We start from the raw sequence: 11853 nt of genomic DNA on the forward strand, positions 1-11853 counted from the left end.
GCTTCTTAGCTACGCATCTTTCTTTGCTAGGGGCTGATAATAAAAGTAATTTAAAATTAATTAGATTTTGGTTCCGCGGTGGGCGGTACTACGTATGAAATCATAACCGCGGCTATTCAGTTAACTGTGTGCATAGTAACTAATTATGAAAGTAGTCTATGGCCTACAAGTTACTATATACCCTAGCGCACTGAAGTCTAACCCTCGTCTGTTGACAGGAGAATACGCTCGTGCAGGTTCAAGCTATTCCGCGAAAATTAAATGCGCGAAAACGTTTCTAACGATCATTTCGCGAAATTTGACTCAACATACTCATCCCAAACCTTCGTCTGGAATGGCCATTTATACCCACTATACGGCACTATAATTATATACGGTACGAAGAGCAAGCCACAAGTATTGTTTATACACTGTTAAGTGCCATCAACAGGATTAAACGTATTCTGACTTGTTCAGTTTACTATATATACACCCTAGAGCACTGAAGTGCTAACCCTCGTCTGTTGACAGGAGAATGGAGTGCATATAGCAACCACACAATCAATAGTTTTGAATTAACAGTAACAGAGCCAAACCAACTCAGTAAATCAATTATTATAGCAAACATATAGACGATGGTTGCTAGGCAACAACATAATTATAATCATTAGATAGCGAGTGTTGTATACAATATACAGGCAGCACAACACAAGGATTCTCATGCTATATTATTATTATTATTATGATGACCCTTACCAAATCATGCAGAGAGGCTACACGATCGTGTAATAAAATATATAACACGGAAGGGACTGTATGACTTTTGTAACCTAAGCACCCTAACCCTCCATTATCAACTTACCCTGATCATGAACTGTACTTCATTCACATGAATATTGTATTGCATGTACTAACTTACCATTGATATTCACATTCCACTCTGTGATGAGGTACTTGATAGTGTCCAGCTTCCCCCATCTGACTGCCAGTCCCAGTGGAGTTAGTCCACCACTGGTCACAGCTCCTATAGTTGTGGAAGTGTATGTGATAATACGTGTAGTGAGGATAAACTATATTTGTAGTTAAAGCTGCGTATAAACAAACTCTGTAATAATAATATACAACTACACAGTTTTTAGTTATTTTCGTATGGTGGATCTTTTCGCATTTTTTGTGTATTAATTACGATCACCGTATAATTATTATAAGGCAGCTGAAGATCAGAGTGTTCTGGTGTAAACTAAATCAGTAGCTTTGGTATACTGTACAACACTTAAAGTGTGTTTTGGTGAACACTATTATGCTAGAGTATAATTATAATAGCATATCGAATATTGTATTGCTATTATAGTGTATAGCATAATTATCGAATTGCTTAACTGTGTGCATAGAAAGGTCAACGCAATGAGTAACCATTCCCTATAATTATGACAGGCCTACAAGTTACTATACACCCTACAGCACTGAAGTGCTAACCCTCGGCTGTTGACAGGAGAATGGAGTGCTCAGTTATACAATAATAAAGAGACCGGTAAAGGATCACTTTAGCTGCATGTATAGATCTACCTCGAATAAAGGTCGCGTGTGGAGCTCATGCAAGTTCCGCAAAACTTAAATGCGCGAAAACTATTTTAACGGTCATTTCGCAAAATTTCATAAAAAATTATATACCCTCAAACTATACCCACTATACGGTAAGAAGAGCAAGTCACATGCAAGTATTGTTTAGTGTTAAGTGCCATCAACAGGTAAACATTTCACCTATATAAGGTGTCACACAAAAAGCATGCTACTGATTGTACAGAGGTATAAATAACAGTCGGTCCATCGGTCAATTTCTGAGCAATTATAGCTGACCATTAACTACTTGCTCAGTGATAGTGTCCTAAGCATGCAAAGATTGAAGGCCAAAGGTCATATAGTTATGATGAACATATGCACACTCATAATTATATCAGCTGTGTTGTTCATTGCAAGAGCAGGCCTAGCTATGTAGCTATGTAGCAGAGTGACAAACCAACTATTGGTAAGCTTCTACCCAAACCCTACTTGATTACTAAGGACATTACATGAGTAAATTAGTGTTTGACCAATATCACCTGATGGCAGAACAAAATGCTATTATGCTAGGACAACTTATCAGGACAATCAAGAGGTGTTATTTCTACCTCTGGTGTTAAGTGCAGTCAACACGGGGTTTACTTTTTTATTTCTGCTGACTTGTTCACATAATTATGCACGTGTAACTTACTATTGATATCCACATTACACTCCCTGATGAGGTACTTGATAGTGTCCAGCTCCCCCTCTCTGACTGCCACTCCCAGTGGAGTTAGTCCACCACCGGTCACAGCTCCTATAGTTGTGAGTTAGGGAGCATTGACACGTACATAGTTTACTAAGAAGTCAGAGTCAATTGTTCTCAAATTCAACTATTCAATAGCTGCGTATGCACTAGACACGTTAAGACTTGGTACATGCATGCATGGGGATAATTCCAGGGATGAAACATGTCACCTATCCCCAGATTAGAATGAACACATTACCACAATACACGATATTAAGTCAAATCTAATGTTAAAAATTAAATATCACAGTATTGCTTTGTGTAAAATCTCAAAATGGGAAAGTGTGTGTGTGTGTGCGCGCGTGTGTGTGTGTGTGTGTGTGTTTGAGGTTTCAAAATAAAATTATATAAACCTTAACGCGGGCATTTTCGAATCAGTTTTTATTGTTGAATCGAATAGAGCGTCCTTTAAGAGCGTCCTTTAAGCTTCAAAATGATACCAAGATCGACCTCCTAGCTACTTTCTTTCCGGAGATATGTTCGAGGGAACGCTACGAAGGTATTGCAATGCCCTCTTGAGCAAATGACGCTCAAACGTCATGAATAATTGAAGTTCAATTATTGCTTTCCGGCACTTCCGTATACTCATAAAGCTTAGTAAAAGATGTTCTGGAGAAGACAAGTTAGTTAGATGAAGGCTAGGCGTTCTAGGACTCTCTAGCTAGCTAGTATAGCTATGTAGCTGGATTGCTTGGCACCTAGGAAGGATTTTTGAAGAAATAAAGAGACAAAGACTCCCGTCGCTCGAATGGTAAGCTCTCATGTCTTGTTATAAGCTTGTACTTATTATCTGTGTAATGTATCAGTCTTATAAAAGATCCCTCACTTATATGGAGCCTACAGAAAGTGTCTCTGTCCTTCATACAGCTTAAAGGAAGCCTAAGTGATATATTATAGGTAGTCTTTCACTTAGTATTCGTCCGTATCGATCTAAGGCTTGATTCAACTCATTAGTAGCCTTATAAGAAGCTTTCCTCTTTTAATTTAGTACTGGTATCACTGCCATTGTGCTTAGTAGTAACACTGAGGCCTGATGGGATGGGTGATCACATCATGGAGGGCCCAGGAAACTGCTGCCATTGTGCTTAGTAGTAACACAGTTTCCTGGGCCCTCCATGATGTGATCACTTCGTAGAGACCCAAATTTTTACAGGTAGGTAGAGGAAGGGTTGAAGTTAGCACTATTGAGTGCTTTGACATAAGCACATGTACATGTGTCTAGCCCTAACCACTATGTACGTTAGTTCAGCTATGAATTGGAGATAATACGGCCTTAAAGTGTTACATGACACACACTGACTTACCTAGGTCACACTGTCCAGTTGCCATTAGTAACTGGACACACTTCAGGTATCCCCTGCGGCAGGCAAAGTATAGGGGAGTGTTCTTAGCATTAGTTTGTACATTGATATCGATGCCATCTTGCTGTGTGAGTATCTTCACTACATGAGGGCGGTTGTGATTGCATGCCCTATGGAGAGCGGTCCATCCAACACTGTCCCTCCAGTCTACAGGAGCTCCTCTAGCCAGCAGCCTCTCCACCTCGTCCACACGACCATACTCGGAAGCATTATGGAGTTGCTGACCCAGATCACGACTACAGTGTATTGTGGGAGGAGGTAAACAATGAAGGGCAGAAATTATTATTATTATGTACCTACAAATGACAATGAGTAATCTCAGTCTCCAATTAGTGGACTGTTAGGTGGTGAGGAGTGAGTGGGTGTATTATAAAGGATGTGACTGTATTGACCACAATCTTAGGAGCTCGCCTTCACTTGCTAGCTATATCCACATCTAGACACCAGAGGAGCCTGCAACTAATTAACCATCACTCATTTAGGTCACTCATAGTTTCTGAGGTTGTCATCTAAATAAGTAATACAGTCATCTTTGCTTCTATAGCTAGTAAGCACGAGTTATACTATTATACAGTATAAACAATACATGTAGTGTTAGGAGTACATTATGGTCACAGTCATTACCCGAGGCCGTGCCGCGGCCAGCGGGTATAGTAGTCTGTTGGTTTGTTTGTCTGTTTGTCTGTTTGTGACGAGAATCTCTACTCACCTGGATGCCATAGCGCAGCGTTTGCAGCATAGATAGCCTTCACACAATGCTTTAAATAGTGGCAGATTTTTTGATGTTAAAGTTTCTTTGTCGAATAAAAGCGAGCAAAAGCTAAACTTGCCCGTTGGCAGCTGCTAACTACACGCGGCCTTTATTCGAGATAATTGCATTTTCATTTGTTGTGGGCACATGCGCACTATGGCCATAACCAAGCCCATCCACGTGGTTTTAATCATTGGTTTATGACTGAAGACTATTGAAAGCCTGAAAAGGACAGACTAGACTTCTTGGACCGAAGCTATCACAATGCCCTTCTCTAAACCTTGTCCCCAATGTGGGGATGAGGTCCACATCAGGACACTGAGGTGTCCACACTGTAACCATGTTCTGCGGTCCCTTACTGTACGTAGAAAGTGCAATGCAGCATCTACGATGGCAAGTAGAGCTTTAGAAACACCAAACAAAGCTCAACAACGACTACAGCAAGAGTGTGAACGCGCTAACAAAAATAGAGGTGTAGAATCACCTGAGACAACTCAAAAGCGTAGAAAGCTGGACAATGTGCGTGCTTTAAAAAATCGTTCTTTAGAGTCACCCAAGACCACTCAGAAGCTTGAGCATGACCGTGTTATCATAAATTGTGTCTTAGAATCACCTGAAACCAGCTTGACCATGAGCGTGTTATCATAAACCGTGCCTTAGAATCACCTGAAACCACTCAGAAGCGTAGAAAGCTTGAGCATGAGCGTGTCATCATAAACCGTGCCTTAGAATCACCCGAGACAACTCGCAGACGTGTAAAGCTTGAGTGTGAGCGCACAGCTTCTAGACGCTCTAATGTCTCCATAGATAACGCTATTGTGTCCTTTATTAATAAAACAAAAGAAGGACCAAATTACGTGTGTGTATCTTGCCAAAGACTCATGTATAGACAAACGGTCGTATCCTTCACTAAGAGCAAATATACTAAAGCAAAAACGTCCTTGTTAAATACAGTAGTAGGTGACGATCATTTGTATGCTAGTTTTAACGGGAAGTATTTTATATGTAGAACTTGTGATGGTGCCCTGTCTAACACTGCTCCAGAAACAATGATTTACAAGATGGAAACCACACAGTAAACTACAGTTTACACTGAAGTTTACAGCTCTGTGCACTCCAGGTTTTAGAGTTGTATACTGTTGTAAATGAACCAAGATTTAACAACATGGTTTACAATTATGTGCATGTCAAGTTTCCCTTTTGTACACCTGTTGTACACTAAGTGTAATCTCCTGGAAATTATGATGTAGACCACAAGTTTTTAATTTTAAATAATGTGTTGTAAACTCTAAGTATTAGTTATTATGATCATCGTATAATTATTATGAGTTCAATCATGAAATGTTCAACAGTTTCAACATTATAACAATTCGATTCTTGGCCGAGTGAATCTGTAGCAATGGAAACAATGTCAATGTTAGTTAAGAACAGCTAACTAAATAATTGTACTGTCTCACCATTGAAGAGTTCCTGCAGCCTCAGGTGTAGACTCAACAGAATCATCTCCTGAAATAGAAGTGCCGTTATTAGTAGCTAGGAAATGTTATTATTATACCCATGCATCAAAGTATATTATGATAGAGAAGACAGTATCGAACAGCGTGGGTGATGTAATCTATCAGATTACATCACCCACACTTGGATTGGTCAGTATGCAAATTCCAAGCTTGTGACAGATACAGAAAGTCACGTTACTCTCCGCATACATCTGATGTACAGTATGCATACGTTCCATACTCTTTCTCTATCATATACTCTTGCATGCATGTATGCACATAAAATTATAAGCACTAACATGATAAGTTTTCGTACCTGGATTCCTTACAGTCCGTACAGCCCATTTTGGAGCATCGGCCGGAGGATGAGTCTTGGAAGGCTCACCGTATCGCCTAACTTTTTTGGCGACCAGTCCAGCAGGCATAGACTTTTGTTCTTGCCTACCATCCAGATGCTCCATAAATTCATCAAGTTCTGTAATTTTTGTAAATAATTATTATGTAACTGCATGAACACTAACTTACTCTGAGAACGCCACAGTAGTCGGTGTTCTACTATTCCATTGGGGTTTTCTGGGTCATCCGATTCCTCTGTCATAAAACCTAAATTAAGATGGCGCCAATATCGTTCCATTTCTCTGGGAGTAACCACATTGGCCCTCCTCTGGAATTTCTACACGTACAATCACCATAACTGTTACCGTCCAATATATTACACAAATCTTACCCTCTCGCGTCGAGAACGATATTTTCTTCGCTTGGACTGCTCCTCAGCAAATTCCTCCTTCCCATCTTGCTGCTGTAGGTGTTGACGTCGGAGGTTCTCAAAACATCGCTTCACTGCCACTATAAGCTTAAAAGTAAGATATGCCTACTAGCTAAAAAACTTACCTTTGATTTCCTTCTCTGAAAATTTGCAATCAGGTTGCTGCGATATCTCTTTGATAATTGCTGTATGCACGAGCTTGTTTTCAGTAGAAGAGAACCTAAAAAATGTAATCAGTGTCAAAATTTGCTCATTTGTAATTGTTAACACAACTTACATTTGAGACGCAACAAACTGCTTGTCTATAATTATTTGCATGAACAGTAGAGACCTTCACCTGATAGTTATTAAGTAATCTTAACGTGACTTGAAAATGCACAGAAGACGTACCGTTAATTCTCTGGTAACTACTCTTTTCCTCTTCCCACTGCTGCTGTCAGGTGAGCTTGAGCTCAGAGGTGTCTGAGATTCTGTCCTCCATTTCTCTACTTCATCAAGCCTCTGTTGAAGTTGCGACTGCTGATTCTCCAGGTTTATTTGGCCTTGTAGAACTTGTTGTAGAATGCTTTGCTGATTTTGTAGTAAGGCCATTATACTTCCATCACTTGCACTAGCACCTGCTCCTGTGGAAAACCGGCTTTGTGGTGTGGTTCGTGGTGTGGTTGGTTCATCTTCAAGTGGATCAAAAGAGCTATTGCTGTGCTGTGGAGATAAACTTCCATCTCTAACCATACTCGAGGCCAAGTCACTCAAGCTCATTCCAGGCAAGTAACCTGGAGTTGGATGATCAGCATTGGCTTGAATAGGCTGGAGAGCTCTCCGTTGCGGTTGGGAACGACCCCTTGGAGTTCCACACACCAAGCTCTGAGCGGCATTAGGTCTTCTTGATGAGGAGTAGAAGCTTTGCGTACCATCAGTGAATGTATGATCTGTAATATTCAACTTAGTGCCTGCTAAGGATTCAGGGAGAGGAGAGGGCAACAATGAAGGGGACCTCGGCTTTGTTTCCATTAAATACATACTCTGCATGATTAAAATAATTATTAATTATGATAAAATGTAGGCCTACGTATGTCTGCTCACCATCATTTCTGCGTCTTCTGCGTCTTGATGGTCATATCCCTTGCTCATCAAAATATTAAAGCAGTGATCAGATGATCCTGGGTCTTTAGATGGGCTGCTCATGATCTGAAGTAGCAAAATACAAATCTTGATGCGCTTTAATTCATATCTGTTCACATGCGACCTCTGACCCCAGATGGAGATTTGATGGCAACCAGTATTTAGTGGAATCCCAGTTCAGTACAGTAGCCCACATGCATACGGTAAGTGTGTCTAATATCTAGATAAGTATATCTGATATAAGTATACCTGATATACAAAGCGTTTGCCTTCGCATATCATATTATTGAGCCCTCTGTTAAAATAGTTAGCTAGCTAGCTGTTGTTGTACTAGTAGGCAGGAATGTGTGTGTTGTGTTGTGTTTGAGTGTTTCCTGACCGGCGATCTTGCCTCACGGCGGTCTTGTAGGCAGGAATGTGTGTGTTGTGTTTGAGTGTTTCCTGACCGGCGATCTTGCCTCACGGCGGTCTTGTAGGCAGGAATGTGTGTGTTGTGTTTGAGTGTTTCCTGACCGGCGATCTTGCCTCACGGCGGTATTGTAGGCAGGAATGTGTGTGTTGTGTTTGAGTGTTTCCTGACCGGCGATCTTGCCTCACGGCGGTCTTGTAGGCAGGAATGTGTGTGTTGTGTTTGAGTGTTTCCTGACCGGCGATCTTGCCTCACGGCGGTCTTGTAGGCAGGAATGTGTGTGTTGTGTTTGAGTGTTTCCTGACCGGCGATCTTGCCTCACGGCGGTCTTGTAGGCAGGAATGTGTGTGTGTGTTGTGTTGAGATCAGGAATAGTTTGCTTATAATAGTTGTGGTTGATTATTTTACATGTATACGCTATACTTATATATTATGCTTATTCATTTCGTGTAGGAACCGTGCAAGAACTTTGAATTGAGCTCAAGAACTGTGGCTATAATACTGCATGCTGAGTCTACAGATCATTGTAAACTTTAGATGTCAATTGTAAACTTCATATGTCATTGTAAACTATGTGTAGATTTGAAGTATCCAGCTCTTCAAGTGTTCAGTGCAGAACACTCCACATATCAGACAAGGCTTTGTACACTACATAGTGCTATGCCCCATTTACAAAATTGTACACTACTGTACACTAGGACATCTGGCCCTGTGTAAAGGATGCATGCCTATACAGTCCATAGCAAACAATTTGTCATTAGCTTCTGTACCCCCTGAGCTTGCCTGTTTGAACAAACTAGAAACGAGATTACTCTGCCTAAGAATAGCATTTATGAAAATGGTTGCCCTTCCATCTGGTAAACAAAGGTGTATCCATGGTCCCGCTGTAAATGTTCCAATAAGGTTGGACAGTGTTGTTCAAACATTGCCTAGGTTACCTGATCAAAGCCAGCTTGTCCCATTAAAATTCAAAAGAAAATTAGAATGCAAAGGCCATTATATGTATGAATACATTACTCCAGAAAAGATTTTCAGTGCCCTAGACTGGCTTAAAGCAAACCACCCCAATTATGCTAGCATTAAGATTAATGCTGAATGGTCCAAAAACTCTGAAGAGTTAGACCTAGATTTATTTGATGGCTTAATGAAAAATACTGTTAGTGATTCTGCTACTGCAGGTGACCTTTCTGGTAATAAACTGGTTAAACCTGTTTGTAATGATGATGTTGCCAGTACTACTATCCCAGATGAAACCTCTTTAAAGGGTGTTAGCACCTCCTTGCCTCCTTGCCTGAAGATAGAGTGGCCTCAGCATTCCACAGTGCTCACCAACATAGTAATTAATTTTGGTTCCTTTGAAGTTTGCTACTCCCTGCCTAACAGTTGCTTCTAAATGTTAGAGCAGTTCGCCTCTGGCTGTAATTTGACTATTCATAATGTGCCAGGAGATGGCAATTGTTTATTTTGGTCACTAGCTTACCAGCTAAATACCAAGACTGTGTGCAGTAGTACTAGTGCCCCTGAACTGAGACAGATGGTAGCCTCTTACATGGAAAACCATAGTGACCATTTCAGCAGCTTTTTAGCTGGATCTCAACCATCTAGTAACCCGTATGACAATGATACAGAGGCTCCCACTATTGAAGATTCTTTCATTGATAGTATAACTGATCCTGATTTGCAGTTACTAGCCAGGTGGACTAGATATCTTGAAAGGCTTAGACACGGTGCCTGGGGAGATAACCTATGTATAGCAGCAATAGCTGACATCTTTTCGGTAACAATCAATGTGTATGCTGCGAATGAACAAAGATGTAACGTTCTTACAGTTAAGCCTCAAAATGGGTCTACTTTATTTGAGGTTAATATTGGACTTATATTACAATGGCACTTTGTAGGCCTTGATGAGGTACCCGAGCTTAATGAGCCTACTATCAGCTTAGGGTCATCTGCAACTACACAGGGTATATCTACCGATGCTGTTGATACTACTAGTTGTGATGATGATACTGTATCTCCTGAATTTGAAATTGATGATAAAACATTCGATGAGGGAGATGAGCATACCAGACAAATCACTGGTGGTCCTACAGCTAGTATGATGTCCATCGAAAACCCTGAAGCGTTTGCTGAGATTGTCTGCCTAGCACCGGGTGAAAACCAAAAACCATTGTACATAATGTCTGACACTAATTTTGAGGCTATGAGTAATCCTGACAAGTTTCCATATGGGACTGGGTGTTTTAGTGCCGACAGACCTAAAAAGTTGACTTATCAAAAATACTTTAACCAAAGACTATTAAATGTAGACGGTAGGTTTGCTAGTGATACTGACTACTTGTTTACTGCCAAGTACATAGTAGAGGCCAAAAAAATACAAGGTGACTGTAATCATTTCATTTTTAGACAAAAGCCTGGTAGCCTCACAGCTAGTCAAGCTAGAGATGACTCGTTCGTGAGCCAATGTCTACGTAGAGATAAAGCGTATCGTTTCATGAAAAACATACGAGGATCTCCCCCATATTACCAGAAAACCTTCTTTGAAATGTTGGCTATGATTCGGCAGCTAGGTACATCTACGTGGTTTTTTACATTAACAGCAGCAGATATGAAATGGCCCGATATCATTCAAACCATAGCCCGACAGTATGGTCAAAATTACACGGATGATGAGGTAGCTGCCTTTTCATTTGATGAAAAGTCAAAATGGATTAGGCGTAACCCAGTTACTGCAGCTAGGCACTTTCAATACCGTTTAAACACATTCTTTAATGAATTTTTAAAGTCCCCAGCTAAGCCTCTCGGTGAAATTGTAGACTATGCAGTTAGGATCGAGTTTCAAGCTAGAGGTTCTCCTCACGCACACTGTGTGCTTTGGGTAAAAGATGCCCCCAAATTTGAAGAAGCCGAAGTGTGTGACTTCATTGATCAGTATGTTTCTGTGTCCATACCTGATAGTGGTAAACTAAGAGACTTGGTGTTGCAGCTACAGCAGCATAGGCATTCCTCATATTGCAAGAGAAACCAAACCTGTCGCTTTAATTTCCCACACCCTCCTAGTGATGAAACTTTGATAGCAGAGGAGAAGCACAAAGATCGAACTGATTGTGTAGAAACTTTGAAAGGTGTGCGTAAAGTACTAACAGAAGGCGATTGTGACGACTTCACAATTGACGATGTGCTAGCTAAAGCTATAACGTAACTCAGTCTGAATACAAGGAAGCATTAGCAGTGTCTGCAAATCGTTTTTGTTATTGTGCTTAAGCGTAAACCAAATGAATGCAACGTTAACAATTACAATCCGCATGTACTACGAGCTTGGCAAGCTAACATGGATATACAGTATGTCCTCAATGGCTATGCTTGTGTGATGTATATAGCTTCGTACATAATGAAAACAGATAGAGCCATGGGTGAACTCTTGAAGCGTGTAGCAAACGAGACTAGAACCGAAGACCTTAAGACCCAATTAAAAAAAGTAGGTTCAGCGTTTCTTACACACAGGGAAGTCAGTGCCCAAGAAGCAGTTTATAGAATACTACCACTCCCCATGAAAAGGATGAGCAGGACTGTATTGTTTATTGATACCAATCCCAAAAAGACAGAATCGGTGTATTAAAGC

General features: G+C 40.7%; 3 protein-coding genes and 2 long non-coding RNA genes across 8 annotated transcripts in view; 3 read left to right on the top strand and 2 right to left on the bottom strand.

Moving 5' to 3' along the window:
• LOC135338597 (uncharacterized) overlaps positions 1 to 11853 on the top strand; it is a 119531-nt gene that overhangs the window by 20677 nt on the left and 87001 nt on the right. The window lies entirely within an intron of this gene.
• LOC135338509 (alpha-latrocrustotoxin-Lt1a-like) overlaps positions 1 to 11853 on the bottom strand; it is a 33878-nt gene that overhangs the window by 12190 nt on the left and 9835 nt on the right. The window contains exons 2-4 of the mRNA XM_064534674.1: positions 3631 to 3923; positions 2231 to 2335; positions 899 to 1003 (exon numbers count right to left, since the gene is read on the bottom strand). Of these exons, the coding sequence (XP_064390744.1) occupies positions 899 to 1003; positions 2231 to 2335; positions 3631 to 3923 (503 nt within the window). The remainder of the gene's footprint in view (positions 1 to 898; positions 1004 to 2230; positions 2336 to 3630; positions 3924 to 11853) is intronic.
• Positions 5678 to 7926, bottom strand: LOC135338890 (uncharacterized). Of its 4 annotated transcripts, none has more exons than XM_064534984.1 (9): positions 7784 to 7926; positions 7091 to 7723; positions 6978 to 7037; positions 6826 to 6920; positions 6662 to 6780; positions 6460 to 6607; positions 6251 to 6409; positions 5896 to 5944; positions 5678 to 5829 (listed from the first exon to the last, which is right to left on the bottom strand). In XM_064534984.1, coding segments are annotated over exons 3-9 (612 nt in total). In that variant the 5' UTR covers positions 7019 to 7037; positions 7091 to 7723; positions 7784 to 7926; the 3' UTR covers positions 5678 to 5828. The 4 variants fall into 4 exon arrangements, 3 of the variants coding, with proteins under 3 accessions (XP_064391054.1, XP_064391055.1, XP_064391056.1); XM_064534985.1 differs by having other exon boundaries at positions 7091 to 7653; positions 7784 to 7919; XM_064534986.1 differs by having other exon boundaries at positions 7091 to 7650; positions 7784 to 7913.
• On the top strand, positions 7895 to 8834 carry LOC135338892 (uncharacterized). Its single transcript, XR_010395806.1, has 2 exons — positions 7895 to 8025; positions 8685 to 8834. It is a non-coding gene; the product is annotated as an uncharacterized LOC135338892 (long non-coding RNA).
• Positions 9625 to 11433, top strand: LOC135338916 (uncharacterized). The gene has a single exon (XM_064535008.1). It carries the CDS (start codon positions 9625 to 9627, stop codon positions 11431 to 11433), a length of 1809 nt encoding a protein of 602 aa, XP_064391078.1.

Source organism: Halichondria panicea, chromosome 7 (genome assembly GCF_963675165.1).
Source record: "Halichondria panicea chromosome 7, odHalPani1.1, whole genome shotgun sequence".
Classification (NCBI taxonomy): domain Eukaryota; kingdom Metazoa; phylum Porifera; class Demospongiae; order Suberitida; family Halichondriidae; genus Halichondria; species Halichondria panicea.